A 20,598-nucleotide genomic window follows, 5' to 3' on the forward strand; every position below is an offset into this window, starting at 1 on the left:
TTGACGGGTTTGCAGGAGGATGTCTTCCCATAGTTCCAGGGATTCTCCATGTACCAATCTAGGACACTTTGAATATGCAATGAAGATTAAGAGAGGGAGAACTCCACCCCTCATCTCCCGCCTTTGGGTCCATGCACCTCCCCCCTACCCACCACCATTTTGTTTGGGGACCTGCTGAAAATTGTCCCAAAACATTGGTTTTGTATCTTTATCCTTGCGATATAAATACTGCTTGACCTCCTGGGTTGCTCCAGCTTTGTGTTTTTACTTCAACCAAGATGTCTGCAGTCTTTCATGTTTCAACTTCATTTCCTACTTTAGATTCAGTCCACTTTCTCTTTTCACTTACCATCATCACAGATTGAGCTCCAAACTATTTGCAGTTGCTGAAATCATCTTGAGAATAAGTAGATGGCATTAAATGCCATTTAAAAAGCTCAGCAAAGGGAGATAATATCAAGAATATCCCTCCATAATCAAAAGAGTTGGAGCGGTGGGGAGGAACAAATCAGAGAGGGTGGATGACATGGGGATGGGGGAGGAGGATGAAGAGAAAAGTGAGGAATGCAGGACCTCAGAAGGACCATGGGAGGAGAGGAAAGTCTGAGAATCTGGGCATCCAGCAGCAAGAGGATACTATTGGTTGGAGTAAACTATGATGGCGCACCTTGCCAGGTTTGTCTGAGCAGATCGTGCACATGAAGCCAGTTTTTGCAGGGAGAACAGGGGTGTCACAAAAATATGGCAGGGCGCTGGCTTCTGGATCACCATTCCATCCTGGCTATCTTAGGTGATGACAACAGCTGGGAAAGAAAGGCATGAATATCAGGGCTCCAATCCAACTCCTCTACCAATCTGAATTTTATCTTAAAATTACTTCCGTCTCTGTCATGAAAAACAACAGTCAATAACACCTTTATAAGAATTTGAATTACACTGTCCTTCTAAAGATGTTTCAGAAACATTTAGCCAGCAAGCTGCTCAATTTATACATCTTCCTTACAAATTGAAAGATAATAGTAATTTAATTTTAAAGATACTATGAGTAACTGAAACTGTGTTAAAATCCATGATACAATTTTGGAAATGATACAAGAATCTCAAAGAGTTAATCTGTTAATTACTGCTCTGTAAATACAAGGAACAACATTTTATACTTTAGTGGCATCGAAGCACATACCTGATCTCAGCAAAATTCTAATCTAGACACAAACTTCAATGCACCACAGTAGTAAAATAATCCTGATCCAAGCAGAAAATGTAATGACTATAAATCGCTGTTCTATTAGACTCTATTGAAGTATTTGGAAATTGTGATTCTTTTTCCTCCAGGTAACAGCTTCAACTAGTGAAGATGTTGATTTTACATAAAGTGATATATTAGCCATTCATGGTTTATGTTCACATAGACAAGCCTTGTACCTTCTGTCTTGGAATCTAATTAACAATGGTCTAAATGAGAAACAGATCTTACTTTTTATTAGAATAACTGCTTTTTAATAATTCCATTTAGGAAGGATTAACAATATCACATTTTATTTGACCCAACCATACCTCTAAAAATAAATTTAAAAATCAAATTTGATATTTAATATGCATTATAATAAACTATTGTTATGTCCTAATTGGCTGGATTTGTGGCTCTTTAGTTACAAGTTGAAAATATTAATTACTTCAAGAATCTATTCTCAAAAATCAAATGTTTCTACGTAGATTAAGAAAAAAGAATCTTTTTAATTTCAATCCAATTTATGAGAAGATGCCAGCTTTCCATCTAAAGAATACTTCAGCTAACCGAACTCGCTGGTCAGAGAACATGATACAGGGTGCTCAACTCAAAGTTGGGTGCTGCATCATAATTTCAATACTGTAATTGTTTCTGGGCCATACCTCAGGAAAAAAAACCAAGCTAATTTAAGGAAATTAATTTTGTGACCTTCAGATAGATTGGATGGGTTTTTGGGAGACTGTATGCTAGTGGAAAGGGGCATTTGGAAGATTGGTGGAAAGAATGCTGATTGTTGGTCTGTAGCTCAGAAGACCACTGTCACTCAGAGTAGTGTAGGTTCCAATGCTCATCCAAATACCCTTTGATCACAGTTGTACAGTTTGTCAACTTCATCCATTTTGCTGCCAACTTCCACCCCGACCTCAAATTCATTTGGACAATCTCTAGCAACATTCTACCTTTCCTTGATCTGTCTCAGGATACAAACTTTTGACAGACATCTTCTACAAACCCACCAACTCCTACAGTTACCTCAACTACACCTCCACACCCTGTCCCCTGTAAGGATTCCATTCCATTCTCAATTCCTCACTCTCAGTCACATCTACTCTGAACAGGTATCCCATACCAGATCATCAGAAATGTCCTCCTTCTTCAAACAACATGGCTTTCCCTCGAACACCATCAACTCAGCCCTAATCTGCATATACCTCCATTACCTGCCAATCGAACCTGGTCCCCTCCACCCCCACATGCAACAAGAACACATCATTCCCCTTATTATTACCCACTCCAACATATCCTGTCATCTACTAAGTGATCCCACCACTAGACATATTCCCCTCTCTGCCTTCCACAGAGACCACTCCCTCTGTGACTCCCTTGTCCACTTCTGACTCCCCATCAATCGTCCCCTTGGCACCTACCCCTGCGCCCACAGGAGATGCTCCATTTGTGGCCACACATCCTCCTCATCACCATTTGGGCCTGCCAACTGTAAATCATTTCACTTGCATTTCCGCTATAGCCTTCAATTGTCCTGCCATTTCAGATGCTGGTTGAGGAATCTCTTAAATGTATCTGCCTCCACTACCTCCTCAGGCTTGGCATTCCAGTCTCCCATCAGTCTGTAAAAGCATTTTCCTTTTGAACCTCCTACCACTAACATTAAATCTAGTCTCGGATACCCCCATCATGGAGGAGTTTTGTCTCTCTCCTTCATAATTTTGTATGCCACTATCAGGGCACCGCTTAACCCCCTCCACAGTAGGGAAACAAACCCAGTCTCCTTAAAATTGAGATGATCCAATCCAAGCATCATTCTAATCAATCTCCTTTTCACCCTCTCCTGTGTGATTGTATCCATCCAATAGTGTGGTGACCAGATCTACAATAAAAGTTCAAAAATCCAGAGTACTCAAGCATCTGGACCTCAAAACCTCATACATTTTTAATTCAGCGGGCTTTTGTGTGCGTGTATGTGTAAGCGCCACGGATGCACAGCAGCAACAAGCGAGCATGCTCAATACAGGTAATCTTATCACAAAGAAATTCATCTGTATATTGTACTTTTCTTTTACAATGTTCATTTTTAAACATAATTTCAAGCATTACATGCTTTTTTTGTGAAAAGTTATGTTTACATTTTTGTTGTGTTGACTATTTTTCTTTAAAGCTGCTCATTTTGATAAATACAGCATGCTGTATTTGCTTATGAATAAACTATCAACATTTACCTGTTCATCTCTTCTTTATTTCTCCTTAAATTTGAATTTTAAAAGTACTGCCCGAGAATCCTGAAAAATCAAAAAATCCAGACTAGCCTGATCCCTGAGCTGTCTGGATTTTAGGACTTCTACTGTATTTGTCATCTGACTAGTTTGTTGAAATTTTTTGTAGCCAAGCTAGATGTTGTGGTTCCACCATATCATAGGTAGAACACTGGAAAGGTACTTCAATAATGGCAAAGTATTTTTCAGTATCCTTAAAGGGACATTCAGAGCAATACAAATGTAAATATCTCTTGTGTTGCTTGCTGAATATTCAATCTATTTGATGATAACATTTAATTGGTCACATCAGCATTAGGAAACCTGAACCACTCATGATAATGTTCTCAGAGAGAACTCCAGACAGTGGCAGTAGACCCTTCTTCAACACAAGTAAATGACACATTGGCTGATTCGGATGACTGCAAGATTACACTAAACATTTCAGCCATTCTTGGTATACAGCACAAAACACTGAAATTGGTGTTTTCAATCCTACTCTGTGTCTGGCAAGCATCCATATATATCCCACTGGGCTTCTATGACCACATTAAGATTTATACCTTTGGTGCAAAACTTTCCATCGCTTAAATAAAAACTAACATATCACAACACTCCATGAAAAGTTATTATCCTATTATGGATGAAATTCTGGCAGAAAGTTAGCAGAAGGAAAAGTACTTGAAAACCTTAATATCCAAATTATTTTAACAAATATTAGGGATTTTGGTTTAAATTTAAAGGGAAGGAGTCAAAGCTGTGGCCATTCAGTTCATCGAGTCCATGCTGATTGCAAACACCCAGATACACTCATTCCAGAATGATACAGTTCTATTCCCATTATATTAATTTCAGTTCTTCCCAGTTTCTACCACTTGTGTACAGATGAGTGGCAAGTACCAGTGGCCATTTAACACACTTTCCCATCTTTAAAATGTGGGAGGAAACCAACGTGGTCCCAGATTGAAACTGCAAACTCCATATGGACATCTCCAGAGGTCAGGATTAAACTTGGTCACTGCAGCTGATACAGCAACTCTAGCGGCTGCGCCACAGTTTCACCTCAAAGCTTTACAGGTGATCAGGCATAGGACATATGCCCTACAACACGCTTTACATTGTGATTTGAACCTAAACAATCACAGCATTCTTCAAATTCCAACTTCTTGCATGTTCTCACTTGAAATCAGTCATCATTTTGGTCATGCCTGATAAGGTCTATAGTTTCCACCCTCATCCTCCCCTGCATCTCTCTCTTCTTTAAAACCTACACAATTGAAAAATATTTTGCGCCTCTGGCCTAACACTTGTGTGTGATCAATACTGCAAAATCTCCAACAACTTTATAGGGTGCAATGCAAATAAAGTTGCAGTTTGTGGATGATGTCAGTGATGGGAACTCTCTGACTATGGAGTGCACAGTCGTGTGAAATAGCTGATAGGAAATGGCTTTTGATTTCACATCATTCAAGCACATTAATATTAGAATCAGAAAAATTAATAAAGAAAAGGGCTGATTCTCCATCTCTTACTTTGTTTCACTTATTTTGGACATTATATTGCAAGACTGATTAATAAGTTCATTTTGCTTGCTGCAGGTACTTGACTTTGTCTATCAAAAAGCCCTTCAAAATGCCTTTGCAGTCATTATAGTGAGGCAAACCAAAAATCAGATACTAGAAAATACAGTTTATTTTGTAATGCTCTCTTTAAATAACAAGACATCCATTCTTCAGTTCATACCTGGACATGGAGGTGATGAAAGGAAGGTTCCAGGAGGCACTGAAACTTTCGCCAAATCTCAATGAGATTAATCAACAGGTTTTTCATTTACTATGTAAATAGGAACAATAATTAGACAATCTGGTTAAATTATCACAGGGTAGGTGGATTAGTAGGGCACTGCTTCTTTGCTCTTTTCTTTGATGTACTATCAAAACCTATGAGCCATCCCACTATGACAGTTAATGCTTAAGCCTTTACTGAAGAAAAAAATTGTCAATACATCTTAAGCAAAATGTTTGGCTTCCTCAGCTGTACTTGTACGTTTTTCTAGATAACCTGTAGATGATATATCTTGGAGAGTTATTTGCTGTTCGTGTTCAGTCAGTCAGGCCCAGAGAAAGATAACAGCAATTGAAGCATCGGTACAGTCATCAGGTTCACAGTTCTTAATAAATGTAAAGTATAAAGTTGCCTAAAGCTATTAATTTCAAATGCTGCTTCCAAAATTAATTTAATAGCTAATTTTGGGATTAGAGTTCTTCGTAATTTTATTTTTTGTCTTTATATTCATCATGGCAAAGTCTCAGCTTTTGTTATCACAGTTGGGTATTGGGTGGTTATCTAATGTTTAATACTAATTAACTCAACAATGGAAGCGTTCAAAACTGACTGCTTTAAAGGGAAATTATTCCAGAAAGAACAAATTTAAATTATTCTATTCACCCTCCAGTTCTTTTAAATATGCTTTATAATAGATTACAATCAAGCTGCTGATTAGGAAAAAATATTGATGAATTTATTAATCCTTTAAACACAAGCTGCAACTTTGAAAATACATTGTGTCTAAAACTTAAATGAGAAAACAGTGGTCTATTGTTGCTATTTTAACAAGGGTTCAATCTTGGGCAATAGTTCAAAAAAAATCACCCATCATTCTCTGCCCATAATTTTCAGTAGTCCCAATGCTTAAATTTAAGGATGCTCAAAGTCTGAACTGATTCATAGTCAGGCACATCAACAGTCCTTTTCAAACAGAGGTTTGATCATTGAATAGCCTATTCCTTCTTCAATCTTTCTTTGAAATTAGTTTCACAAGCAGAAAGATAATATAGCCTGTAATGAAACTTTAATTTAGCTTTGGTTTTGAACTACAGTTAACACTGGGTCTGAATCTATTATCATGGCAAATGATTTAATCGAATTAGAGTAAGGAATAGTCTGATGACATTCTGGTTGGGTGTTCAATAACCAACAATGCAGATAAAAGTGAATGATAGATGTTTTACTGTTTGGCTAGTATTTGAAAGGCAAGTTTATCACATTTCAAGTTATCCCTCACAATAAAAATATCCAGAGAGCAAGGCAGGGGTGTACCCTATAGTTAGAGCACTTTCTAATGCCTGTAACTGCCAGAAGACATGAATCTCTGTTCACAATATATGGGTTATTCATGTTACTATTTCAGCTGACAGTGGGTCTGAATCATCTTGTGCATGAAGACTGACAAACCTATCTGTGGCCATGTTACAATCCACTCAACATCACAATGTGGTGAGAGCAATGTTAATACTGCACCCTCAAAAATATTAAAATAATTGGAACTGGAAATAAGAATTAAAAGAAAATATGAAAGTGGTTACATTTAAAGTCTTTACATCTTGAATTTTTGTTAATTAAATCATTTTTAAAAATCTATTATGACTTTCCAATTCTAAGAGTAGCATCAATTCTCCATTTAACAAATAATGTATGGAGACAGTTAGCAAAGGTGGCTCTTGGTGAATTAATCAAGGGCAGCATTTTATATGCTATCCTATTCCAAGCAAAAATATGAAAACACCAAAGGAAACAGATGGTACCACACCTGCCCAGAAAGGTATGTCCTCATGCTTACATTACTGTAGTTATATTTCCTAAAAAAAATTAAGTATTCTTGCAATCTATCAATTCTCATTAACACACGAAGGCAAGTTATTCACTGGTGTTTTCACGAGAAACTGGAAATAAATTTAGTCTCCATAACCTAAGCAGAAAATCTCCCAGTGCTGCTCTGTTTCTGAAATGGTCACAGAAGCAACATAAGAAAGAGAAGCAGGAGTGGGCATTTATGGCCACCAGAGTCTGCTCAAAATACAACGGTACCAGAATGCTTTGTCATTTCAAGTGCTTCACAAACTGAGAAGGAGGATCTGAGTGATAGACCATCCCTGTGGATCAAGAGCACTTTCATTGAATTACACAAGGTTATTTGTGGACTTCTTTCCAAATGATAAAACAGAAATGAGTGTTGTTTATTCCATCTCCTTAAATACATTTAAGCATGAAAGGAGTAAAGCTCTTTAAACTGACCATTGCAGCACTGAAGTTGCAATTCACCACATTATCCCCACTTCACCACCCGCAAACACACACACTCAAAATTAATGGTGATTTAATGTCAAGAAATCTGTTCAAACAAAATTGGAACAAAAAGATTCCTGAACAGAGCTCATCCCAAGGACAATGAAAGCAGCTCTGGGTTGGAATATCAAAATAACCAGGACATAACCATGACATGAAAACTGGCACAAAATGACCTGGTAAGTGGTGACACTTCGAAAAATGCTCATGTTGTTCACACCTGTCGTCAGCATTTTGGCAATGAAGTTATGTTACTGAAGGCATATCGAGTTTACAGCTAGTGCCAGGACCATATCCTCTTAGATCCTGAAATGGAGGGAGGTGGGTGGGGACAGGCACAGCCCTCACGATGAAAGAGTTCATGCCAGGAATGCCCAAACTCATTATGTTGCATTGCATCTCCATCTCCCTCCTTCCTTTTGCATAAAGCTTCATCGTGCCTCTTTCCTTCTGCAGAAAAGCTGGCTATTTTTGGTTCAGTACAGACAGTTCCTTCAGCACTCCTATTTTTCCACCAGCGTCTTGGCGACGCTTCTCCCTGATCAGATCTTCCAGGCTGGGGAAGTTGAGCGTATGCACCCTGCTGTCAGCCAGGTGCAGCTTGAGCAGGTAGCGGCCCTCCTGAACCTGACTGTCTCCAGCGCCACAGGCCTCACCGCCCGCCTTGAACTCCCGCTTGCCAAACCGGCACCAGGCGGCGAAGCTCTCCGAGTTGGTCCAGCAGATCTCCTGGCCCTGGAGTCCAACGTGGCCGCGTGCGTTCTGCACCACCAGCTCAGGGGCCAGTGCCCGGTATCGGTACCAGCTGTTGACTATGCGGGCTGGCCGCCCTCCGCTCACCTGCGCCAGGTGCTCCTCACGGATCTCCTGCCCCTGCAGGTGGATGACCCTGCTCGCTCCCACGTACACCACCCAGTGAGCTGCCTGCCCAACGCCACGTGTCAGCTCCAGCAAGTCGCCTGCCCGACACCTGGGCAGCAGGGTGCTGACTGGATAGGCGCTCAGGTCCTGGCTGCCACCCAGCTTGGAGAAGATGCACTCATGGCAGCAGAAAGCCGAACACTCCAACTCGCCCAAGAGCAGTATTGCCGCCGTGCCCTCCTTCGCTGGGCTCGGCTCCTTCCACATCTTCTCGGGCTGTGCCGCCCGCTCCTCCAGCTCGTCCTCATCATCCGAGAAGAAGTAGGCAACCCCCACCCTCAGCTCGTCCTTCTCGATGCCAGAGGGATCACCCGTGGGGAGCTCGCTGTAGTTCAGATGGGTGATCCTGTCGATTTGATTTCCCATCAATGATGCCACGCACCAGGGCTCGCTCTGCAAGGACAGGGAACACACACCTGGGGAGAAAGCAGACAGGAGCACACACATACACACACAAAAAAAATGTAGCTCCTCTTGGAAATAGCCCCCACCCATCCAAACACCTTCACATTGCCCAACCCTCCCCAAAAGGACCCTCAGGCCAAGCACAGGCGCACAATCCACAACTCACCCTGAGCTAGGAATCTGCAGCAGGGCAACCCCCCTCCCCCTCCCCCTCCCCCTCCCCCTCCTCTGCACAAGTCAGGTTAGAAAATGGTTCAATGAATCACGACCTTCCAAGCAGCGTAAAGTCACTTCCTGGAAATAACTAAACCCCCATTACTTCCGTTGAGGGCAAAGTCGAAAACAAAGCTGCAAGCGGTCACCTTTCAAATTTCACCTCCGACTCCCAACTCATGGAGAATGGCAACAAAACTCTCCCTCTCCCGCAGTTTCCCTTGTGCATTACAGCGGGGAAAGGGGTTGATACCTTCTCTATGCGTGCACTCACTCACCTGGCGCCCGTCGGCGGCGGCACCGCTCCTCGCGGCTTCACCTGCCGATGCTGCGGCGGCGGCTCTCAGCGCTGCTCCATTCGCGCTGCCCAAGGTGAGACAGGCGCGAGCCCGCTCTGCCTGCGCTGCATATGTGGCTGCCGCGGTCCGAGGCCACCCCCCTGCTCCCCCATGATTGGCTCACCCTCTCCCGGCCGCAGGTTTGGTTGCTGTCCCCGGCTGCCAATCAAAGTCGGAGGCAGGCGTGGAGCGGCGGCTCGACTGGGTCCGGTTGCGGTTCCTTTCGTTTTGTGGATCCGTGCACGCAAAAATGAACAATAATAATCCGGAATGAGTGAACAACTTTGGTGGGGGTCATTTGAGCCCCGTTCAGGAGCTCTCACCTTTCATCCTGTCGCTACAAATGAATGAAATGGCTCTGCACTTTTGGTCGCAAATGCAATAGGAACGCGAACATCATAAATGACTTATTGGATTCCATCGGTATTCAGATCAGTCACTTGCAGGACATTTGGATTGAAGCGAAGGATTGTCCCTTTGGGAGTATATATTACCGTGATATCCTTTCTGTTTGCAAATAATGCCGTGCATTTCGCGAGGATCAAAGGGAAGCCACGAATATTTTGTTCGCGAATGTTGCATTTAAAGCACCCCGTGGGTAGGAAGTGGCGCGTTCCTTTTGCAACACGAAACCGCTGCTCGAAAATTCGGAATTTCCCTCCATAGAGTCAAGTTTATCTCATCAACAATGCGATTTTCACAATTAAGTCTTGCCTACTTCAAACAAAGATAAAGAAAGTTCTTAGACCTCTTTCGATTGGCTTCCTAGACTTTAAACGATACCATAAAGCTTCTTATTTACTGGGTATCTATATCAATAACTCAACTAATATCCTACACCATAATAGGTCAAAGACAATTTCATATCTCTGGCTGAGTGTCTGAAACGTCATTAAGTCAAAGCCTTCAAAATTAATTGCTAAAGTTCTTCAACCCAATTTTTTTTAAAAGCAAGAGGTAAATACTAGAAACAATTAAAAGTCAACAGATTAGTTACTCTGAACAGGCAGCGACAGGAGGAGAGGGGAATGCCAAATGGCGGTGGTGGTGGTGGTGGTGGTGGTGGTGGGGGGGGTCACGTTACAAGCAAGTGTGAAGTCTGGAAAGGTGAACGCAGAGTCCTGCCCTGTCCAGGAGAATGGTAAACAGAGAGAGGACATAGGTTTAAGGTGAGGGGGAAAGGGGAGGCGGGGGAGAGAAACCTGAGGGCTTACCTTGCTTACACTGTGGGAACTGGCTGCTCAAGGAAGGATTTGAGGCAGGAACTCTTGAAATCTTAAGAAAGTTTAGTCAGGATACATGGATGGGTTAGGTCAAAATGGATGTGGCCCAAATGCAGGCAGATAGGACAAATGTGAGAGCGAAAGTTTGGTCAGTGAAGGCAAGTTAGGCTGAAGGACCTGTTTCCACACTGTATGATTCCATGACTCTTATCAGGATACAAAGTAAACAAATGGCGAAGATTCCCAAGGTCATTGTTAAGGAAAACTCTGGCACAAGGAAATGAAAAAAAGTTCATAGGTCTTTACTTCCTGAGACAGAGGTGGCAATTTTAATTTTCAAATATTTGTAATTCAAGGGCTCAACGTGATAACAGAATATTTTATAACAAAGTACTTCTGGTTCATGTAAATTTCTTTTTTTTACTTTGAACCAATGTCTTAAAATCTTCATATGGAATTTTAAGCAATTGTGCTATTGGGGAATGAATGGACAGCTCTCTATCTTACATCTCCAAAAATTCAGCAACCTGAACATGTACTATCAAAAATATTTCCAGGCATGCATCAGTGTGATTCAATACACTTACCAACTTGTCTTCCCTTGTGTGCGATGCCATTTCTAAGATGTTTATTTGCTCAAATGATTTGAAAAAAAAAACCGCTGGATGAATTTTTTAAAGCTTTTGGCATAAAATTTCCTATGAATACCATTAACCATTGATTTTAGAGAGTCTCAGAAAGGGAGAACAGGGATAGAGAAAAAAATGGAAAGAGAAACAACCTGGGAGTTTAGAAAATTGAGTTTTGCTGTATTAATATTCTAAAGGATTTTTTTTAAATAGAAATTTTATTTTTCTCGGTACAAAACCTGAAAGATAACGTTCACATTTTTGGTATGAAATTGCCAATAAATACTTTTATAATTTATCTTTTATTCTCACGAATAACACTGAAAAAGAGAAAAAAATAATAGGGAAACTTGTTACTCATGTAACTCTTTCATTGCTGCCAAATTGTTAGACAACGAGGTGCAAACCGAAGATCTATATTGATAAACTTTTATTATTTCTTATAATTACTGTATCTAAAAAAGCTGGCTGAAATAGAAACAGAGATGTGTATATTGTAAATCATCTGAGAAAAGAAGAATTAGTCTTTGTTTACTGAAAAATAATTATAAATTTCTTCCAGTGATTTATTTTTAAATCTAATTATTCTTGAGTAAACATTGCAAAAGTATTTACGCTTCTAAGCAGACATTTTGGAAAGATGTCTCCCAAGTTATTTCAGTGGAGCTGTGCACCCTCACACAAGGAGACAACTTTTTGTTTGCAACAAATAGCATATCATCTGGGTCACCCTAAGAAACCATGGGAAAATTCTATATTTAAGACGTACCTTGGAGCTCATAAAATCCATTAAAATCTGGATGAGTAACTTCAGTTACAATAATCGATGGGGTATCAAGTTACATTCTAGTTCACATTAACATAAAACAATCTTACAACATGTCATGCAACTCAATATGAAGATATTGTGGGAGACTTGCTAATACATGTTCAAATTTCTGTGAGAGCTACACATTCTATCTGCAGTACTTTAAGTGGCATATTTCCTGTGTTGCACTCTGCTGCCACATGTTGGACAGTTGATGAAAGAATTATATGCAAATATTGAGTAGCTTTTATGCTTAGAAATCAGTAACAATTAAAATGTTGACAAAATCAGGAATAAAAACAGCTAATAATTAATAGAAAAAGCTGGCAAACCAAATTAGAGGGTTTTTTTTTTCAAATCCTTCTAATAATTTCATGCTTAGTAACTATTGAGACTGAAGAAATGTTAATACCAAAACTAAACACTCAAATAATGCTGCTTTGGAAAAAAAAAATTAAAAATGGCTCCTACCATAAATGTAAAACATCTTTACAAAAATGTAAACAAAGTCATGTGGTGAAAACTCTGTTTATTTAGGCAGTATTTATGGAACCAGAATTTTCATACAACAGGAAGCAATTTAAAAAAAAATAACCTCAAAGAGTGAATTTTACTTCAACTATTCTGGAAAATAGGTGTGGGAAACATTACTATGTAGTTTATTTAAAGGCAGTGCAGTTGTATCAGCAACGTCCTATAATTTGGCACGTTATTTGGTGGCATAGTCATTCAATTTTGCTGTATTTTACATTAACTCTGTAATGAATTGCAGTGAGACATTTAAAAGGATAAAGAGATGACATATAGTTTGGTTATTTATTTAAAGGTTTATGCATGGAATACTAATGTTCAAGGTACAGTAATAATTCTGAGCAATACTCATGCAGCTGGATATTCATGGATCTGCCCCCTTTCCTATGGATGATGAAAATACACTACAGTTCTCGATAATTACACTTTATTACCATTTTGTTTTTGCATCTTTACAAAAATTCCACTGTTTCACTTGTGCACTCTTTCATTTGAGGTTATTTACAAATTATACTTGCATCTACAATTCTCGGGATCCTACCGTCTTAAGTGCAGAATTCCACCCATCATACATCAAATCAAAGTTTTTACTTCTGAAAGTCTTGCTTGAAGAGGAATAATAGCAGAGGGGGATCACTCACAAAGAATTCTTTTATTTTGGCTTTTGAATTCTGTCTGCATATGCTTATGTCTGAATATGTAGCGACATAATTTTGCTGACAGCTTTATGAAATCTTCAGTCCTTCATATTCCCAGAACAGACAAATCTTCTGAGAAAGCATCAACATTTCCAGTTTGCAAAATTCCAAAAGTTTATATAATCTCTCTCTTCCTTTGAGATGAAAAATGTAAGTGCTCACTCACCAAAAAATGTGAGCAATTTGTTTCCCTTTGGCACTGTCAAATCCAAAATCTCCTTTCACTACAGCATTACTTCTCCTCCAATTAATATGACAATACCCTATGATACAAAAACAGTGGTCCATACAAATTTCCCATCAGTGGTGGATTAACTATCACCTGCGCCCCTAGGCTGATCTTTAGTAAGGCCCCCCCAGCTGATGCTCTCCCCTCACATATTTTAAATTTATCCACCAGAGGGGTGTGTGTGGGTATGCTGTGCTCGGCACTGGCCTATGGCAGGATCAAATTTATGGAACAGGTGGCAGTAGCCCAGTGGAGAGGAGTGCATGATGATGGGAGGTGTTGGTCCGGTAATGGAGTGCCTTGGTGCTGGTAGTACTTTGTAAATGCATTCATGATGAGCCAAGCTCTGCAGCAAAAGGCAGACACCACTGACCCTAGGCTCAGATTTGCACGTGCTTTTTGCAAACACGCAGCATGAGGAATGATTGACAGGTCCAGTGGAGCCCGAGACGCCGCTGCTGATTTGGTGAATGTGGCTTCCATGACCATGAGGCGAGAGCCTTGATTGAGAGACTAGAGACGAAGTATGACAACATTAATATGTATAATATGGTTAGATGATAGATATCAGAGAGTCATGGTTGACAACTGTCTGTCAGGATGGAGGCCAGTGACAAGCGGAATGCCCCAGGGATCGGTGTTGGGTCCTTTGTTGTTCGTCATTTACCTTAATGATTTGGATGGTTGAGTGAGTCAATATGCAGACTATTAAAAATAGGAGGAGTTGTGCATAGTGAGGAGGGCTTTCGTGGACTGCAGAAGGATTTGGACTGCTTAGAAGAGTGGGCTGAAAGGTGGCAGATGGAGTTTAGTGTAGATAAATGTGAAGTGCTTCATTTTGAGAAGAATTATCAAAATAGGACATATGCAGCGAAGGGGAGGTCATTGAGGAATGAAGAGAAACAGAGATCTTGGAATAACAGCTCATCATTCTTTGAATGTGGATTCTCATGTAGATAGGGTGGTGAAGAAGGCTTTTGGTATTCTGGCCTTTATAAATCATAACATAGAATATAGGAGCTGGGAGGTGATGTTGAGACTGTTCAAGGCATTGGTGTGGCCAAGTTTGGAATATTGTGTACAGTTCTGGTCTCCAAATTATAGGAAGGATATCAATAAGGAAGAGAGGGTGCAGAGAAGATTTACTAAAATGTTGCCTGGACTGCAGTATCAAGAATACAGAGAAAGAATGAGTAGACTGGGTCTTTATTCAATGGAGTGTCGAAGCATGAGAGGGGATTTGATAGATGTATATAAAATTATGAGGGGAGTAGATGTGAATAGGCTCTTCCCCTTGAGAGTAGAAGAGATTGGAACAAGGGGTCATAAGTTAAGGGTTAGGGGGAAAAACTTTAGAAGTAACATGAGAGGGGGCTTCTTCACTCAGAGCATGGTGGCTGAGTGGAATGACATTCCGGAAGAGGTGCTTGCAGCAGGGTCACTTTTGCCATTTAAGATGAGGTTGGAAGAGTACATGGATGTGAAGGGTTTGGAGGGTTATGGGCAGGGGGCAGGTAGGTGGAGCTAGTGAAGTTTCACTTGAATCAATGTGGACTAGAAGGGCCAATATGCCCTGTTTCCGTACTGTAATCGTTATATGGTTAATATGGTTATATAATGTTGTACTTAATACTACATATCATGCACAATAAAATATCATGAAGACAAGTTTATATGAACCAATTATAACAGATCTTTTATTCCATATGATAGAACTATTAAACCATAACACTACTACAACATATAAAACAGGCATGATAGAACCATAGATAGATAGTTTAAACCATAGAATGAATGCTTCAGCACAGTAAACAGGCCATTCAACCCTTCTAGTCTGTGCCAAAAACATCATATCATACATCCTTTATTATTTAGTTTTCATTTCTTTAAATTTTAATTTAAAAAGCTTCTGTGTTTTTCTTTTCAAAAATGTCAATAACATCATTTAAATCAACAGATCGAAGCATATCTGATTCAATCTGCATGAGTGCCACATTACTAAGTTTCTCATCACTCATTGTTGAGTGCAAATAGGTTTTGATTCTCTTCAGTGCAGAAAATAAATACTCACCTAAACAGCTGGCGATCATTAAGGACAGATAAATTCTAAAGCAAATGTATGTATTTGGAAACACCTCATGCAGTCAATCTCTTGCCAGAGCTTGATACATCCCAATGACAGTGACATCTTTGGATTCCTCTTGAACGTTCTTCTGAAAATGGACGAGCTCTTCCACAAAGGCCAAGTCAAAGTTGTTCAGATAAACTTTGCCTTTTTAAATGCGTGAACATCAATATTGCAAATACAAGAAGGAAATCCAAATCGGTTGGACATAGATCTATGTGCATCAGTGTGTATTTTAAGTTCTGCTGATAATTTGTCTAAGATCAGTAAGTACACATTAATCTGAAACTTCTCTGGCGAGGTGAAAAATCTGTTGCCTGTGCTTCGCCATCCTATCTTATTATCCTGGTATTAACGTTTCGCTTCCATTGCATTTCTTCTTTGTAAACTGATGTCCCAGTTTTTGTAATGCCTGCTTGTTCAAAGTCTTCATATAAATCATTGGTCCTGAGGACTGAGATGTTGGTCTGTAAAGACTGTAAAAGTCTCACGCCTTCATTAAGACACCAGAGATTCTATTTTGCTCACCAGATCTCTGGCTTCGTGTCACATGTTTGACTTTTCGTCTGGATTGTCAGCAATGCTTTCCAATGCTGATTTCACTTTCTCGTATCCCTGATCTAGGGCGGGTGTAGCACTTGCATGAGCAGACCAGTGAGCATCGCTAAGTCTCTTCACAACTTATCAACCTCGCCCACAAGTATTTCTCACCGGTGGGTTGAAGCTCTGAAGAAATTGTACAACTGTTCGACAAAATTTAAAAAGCAGTAGCTTTTGGAACACAACCTACTGCTGAAAGACCAACAAGGTTCAACGAGTGAGCAAAGCAAGGAAACACTCAGCTGCTGGATTTATCTCATGTATTTTAGCTTGGAGACCATTACACTTGCCACTCATGTCAGAGGTGTTGTTGTAAGATTGACCTCTGCAGTTCTCAAAGTCTATTTTTTCTTTTTCCAAAAACATCAGAATACACTCGGCAAGTTGTTCACCCCTGTGACCTCTGTAATCGAGAAATTTGATGAATCTTTCAATAGGACCACTCTCACACACATATCGAAATAGGCAAGGCAGCCCCATGTGTGAAATATCAGGGGTTGAATCCACAGATATTGATTTGATTTCCAAAATAATTTTCTCTAACACCTTTTTTCCAAGTATTTCACTCAGCTCATCACATACTGTGGATGAAAGGCAGGACACAGAGCCTTTACCCTTATTTCCATTTTTTTCCTTATGCAATGCCAAAAAAGGATCGAATTGCACTAACAGTTCTAGTGTCCCTTGAAAATTGCTGGTTTGGCGATCTGATACACCCATTGTATCCCCTAAAGGCTAGTCCCTGCTCAGCAAGAAATTTACTAAGAGCAACAACCCTTTCCAGAAGTATTTTAATGTAATCACATTCTGACTGGTACAGTCAAGTAATCAAACTGTTTACACATGCACTACCTCGAAAACATGTAATGAAGGTAATGGTCGCATCCCGATAACCAAAGCTGTTTGCATGAGTTTCTAATCTTTGATTTGTATTTTTCCAGTCAGAGAAGCCATGTCTCAAAAGAGCATGGTCCTCCCTTGAAAATAGTTTGCAGTTAAAACAAAATGTCCTAGCTGTGTTTAGAGAATAACACAGCCAACTTCTCCTAATTTTCTCACCATTTGTAAGGGAGCGGTTAAACATGGACATACTAAAGTAACATTTCTGTTTACCTTCTGATCTTATGGATTGCACATTACTGGCATTCAGGTACCAACAGGCCTCGCTCCCAGCCTTTAACCAGTAAACGTGCATGTCTTCTGTAATTTTGTCAGGCCACGTGCCCAAATCACTCTCTATCGACTTTGACGGCAATGACTAGTCTGCGATTTCTCCATCATCGGATTCATCGTATCTGGAATGAACTTCATGAAGTTAACGTTGCGATTCTTCGCCCACTTTTTCATTGTCCACTTCACCATCCACCTGATGACACACTGCTTCTTCATTTGCTGGCTTAAAATATGTGTCAAGCATTTGTAGACTCTCTTGTTCTCTCTTCTTCCTTTTTTTCTGCTTCACTCTTATATTTGTATTCCCTAGAAGCCATTTTTGCAGAAGAAAAAGTGTATTCTTTTGACGAAAAATCATCAACAAATATACAAAATATAGTATGAACAGAACCCTACCCTAGGTTCACTTTTTCATTGTTTGCACCAACTCGTCATGACGTCACGTGCAATAGGATGGGTGAAGAGTGGTTAGGTAATAACGCCATCATCATGGACATCACCTAGACAATGGTAAACAATCTTCCAATCACAAAGAGTTGCATCATAATTAACAAACTACTGCTTGCCTGTGACTGTGTGGATCATGATATGGGGACACAGTTATTTTGTTAGTGATTTATTATCCATCACAACTCAGTCACATCATGCTGTTTGCTGCCCAGATTATTTAGATGGTGTTCACTTGGTTGGTATGGAAAAGTGAGTGACTTGTTGACTGGGGCATGGGGCCCAGTATACTGGAATAACAAGGAAGCATTTAGAAGCTTCCCCCCCCCCCCCCCCCACGAGTCCTGATGATCACGACACAACCAGGACCGGCAGCAGGCACCGAACAACCCATCCAGAAGTAGCATTGGTAGTTCAGTGATAGCCAAGAGCTGCAGCAAGTAAGAATTTTGGTGTAATTATTGTACTTTTGAAAAGGCCAATAAACTCATGTTGTAGCAGTATAATTGCTTTGATGCTGGGCTCTTATTGATTTCTTTGGCCATCGTTAAAAGCCTTGTCTTAAAAATCAACCAGACTTTAAGCTTTAGAATCCATTCTTTGAAATCTCCACCCAACTATATCTTCCTTCAAGATTTTGAACAAAGTTCCTTCATTTGGATCAAGCTCTGTCCACATTTCTTAATATTGCTTTTGACTTTCTGCTGACCCTTCCATTATATTCCATTCTGAAGAAACTACTGTATATTTTTATATAACGCGTTCTATGAATCCATGCTATTGCTGTATTGATGATTACTGTGCACATGAAGGAAAGTATATAAATTATATTTTTAATTTGAATATCGCTGGCAGAAGGCTTGCAAAATAGTTCACTTCAAGCATCAAAAATACCATTTATGCCTGTAAGCTCTTTCAAGCGAAGCATGTAGGCTGGAAATAATTCTGTTTCTAATTCAGTCTACAGAAGTTTACAGAGGGAATACTTCTGATATGAATAAAAATCTCTAACATGGTAAGAATTTAAATTTTAAGAATTTACATTGTTATGTACTGAAGATTATCTCAGTGAGTGAATTAATGCAGGAAGATGGATGGAGTGGAATTATTTTTATCTTAAGTTTCAGATGACAACAGTCTGGAGATTTATTTCTAATCAGCACTGCTTTCTCCAAGACAGATTAATTTAGAACAATGATATCCTGTCTGTGACATCACCTTTGAAGGATTAATTTTATGATAACATGAATGAAGAATTAAAAGAAGGTTCATATGCTGTGATTAATTGGAAGTATGATTATATGTTTTTCACACTTGCAACAAATTTAGGGATTTTATCATTAGCCTGAAGCTTAGGTTGCATGTGGGTTGTCAACTCAGTCAAACAAAACAAACACCATCTCTCTTTCATATTTGCAAGCAAGGAGCATATGTTGGTTGATAATGAGCAAACTTCTTCTCACAGACAACCAATGACCTTTGGTATAACTCTGAACATGACCCTTCCCAATAAAGAACACCTTGTAACATAGCTAAGAGGGTCAACTAACAGATTGATGAATCAAGGCAACATCCAGGAATTATTTGGGAGCCATCTCCTGATTTCAGGTTTATTGTCAGAGTGGATGCATGACATCTCATACAACCCTGAAATTCTTTTCCCTGTGGGTGAGGCAGAATTACCATTAATTGATAGTGCAAAAAAAAACTGTACACAATGTACACCTGTAAACAAATAAAGAATTGTGAAGAAACTGACAGTGCAATACTGCGAGGAAAAGAACCATAAAGTGGAAATGTAAGAGTCCTTAAATGAGTCCTCGATTAAGTTTATTGTTGAGGGGTCTGATCATTGAAGGGGTAGCAGCTGTTCCTGAACCTGGTGGTCCTGTGGCACCTCTATCTCTTTCCTGATGGTAACAGTAAGAACAGAGCATGTCCCAGCATTCCCTGTCGATGTTCTTAATGCTTGTGATGTCCTGGACAGTGTCCACTATATTTTTTCAGGGCTTTATGCTCATGAATATTGGTGTACCCATACTAGATGCAGCCGGTCAGCACACTTTTCACCACACCTCTGTAGAAATTTGCCAGGGTTTACGGTGTCATACCAAACCTCCGCAAACTCCTGAGGAAGTACAGGTGCTGACGTGCTTTCTTCTTGATGCCATTAGTGTGTTGGGTCCAGGAAAGATTCTCCAAGATAGTGACTCCCAAGAACTTAAATTTGCTCACCCTCTGCCCTGCTGATACCACAATAATCACTGGATCATACACCTCTGGTTTTCCCTTTGTGAAGTTAACAATCAGCTCCTCGATTTTGGTGATATTGTGTGGGAGGTTGTTGTTGGTTCACCATTCAGCCAAGTTTTCAATCTCTCTCTTGTATGTTGATTCATCCCCCCCTTTTTATACAACCCACTACCGTGGTATTTTGTGGAGGAGAAATTCTTACCAATCTTCACTGATTGCAGTCTGGAGGTGATGAAATCAAGGATCCAAATACGCAGTTCTAGGTCTTGGAGTTGCCTGATCAGTATTGAGGGGATGATGGTGTTAAATGCTGAACTGTAGTTGATAAACAGCATCCTGATGTAGGCATCTTTGCTCTCCAGGTGTATAGAGCTAGTGATAT

General features: G+C 40.0%; 1 protein-coding gene and 1 long non-coding RNA gene across 6 annotated transcripts in view; one reads left to right on the plus strand and one right to left on the minus strand.

The window, feature by feature from the left end:
- Positions 1-5,997: 5,997 nt before the first annotated feature.
- Positions 5,998-9,590, minus strand: lratd1 (LRAT domain containing 1). 2 transcript variants are annotated; one of them, XM_069886342.1, is made up of 2 exons: positions 9,441-9,590; positions 5,998-8,937 (listed from the first exon to the last, which is right to left on the minus strand). In XM_069886342.1, exon 2 carries the CDS (start codon positions 8,908-8,910, stop codon positions 8,089-8,091), a length of 822 nt encoding a protein of 273 aa, XP_069742443.1. In that variant the 5' UTR covers positions 8,911-8,937; positions 9,441-9,590; the 3' UTR covers positions 5,998-8,088. The 2 variants fall into 2 exon arrangements, with proteins under 2 accessions (XP_069742443.1, XP_069742442.1); XM_069886341.1 differs by having other exon boundaries at positions 5,998-8,960; positions 9,441-9,527.
- An 8,498-nt stretch (positions 9,591-18,088) lies between these two features.
- Positions 18,089-20,598, plus strand: part of LOC138737630 (uncharacterized) — a 91,779-nt gene continuing 89,269 nt past the window's right edge. For 2 of the 4 annotated variants that reach the window (XR_011341089.1, XR_011341088.1), the window contains exons 1-2: positions 18,089-18,403; positions 18,924-18,978. This is a non-coding gene — a long non-coding RNA (uncharacterized lncRNA). Of the gene's footprint in view, positions 18,404-18,923; positions 18,979-19,084; positions 19,225-20,598 lie in introns of those variants that run through there. The other 2 variants (XR_011341087.1, XR_011341090.1) reach the window with 2 other exon arrangements.

The sequence above is a fragment of the Narcine bancroftii genome, chromosome 6 (assembly GCF_036971445.1).
Source record: "Narcine bancroftii isolate sNarBan1 chromosome 6, sNarBan1.hap1, whole genome shotgun sequence".
In the NCBI taxonomy this organism is placed as follows: domain Eukaryota; kingdom Metazoa; phylum Chordata; class Chondrichthyes; order Torpediniformes; family Narcinidae; genus Narcine; species Narcine bancroftii.

What these genes read in the sequence shown, in the direction of transcription:
- lratd1 (XM_069886342.1), bottom strand. Translation starts at nt 8,910, where the DNA reads ATGGGAAATCAAATCGACAGGATCACCCATCTGAACTACAGCGAGCTC.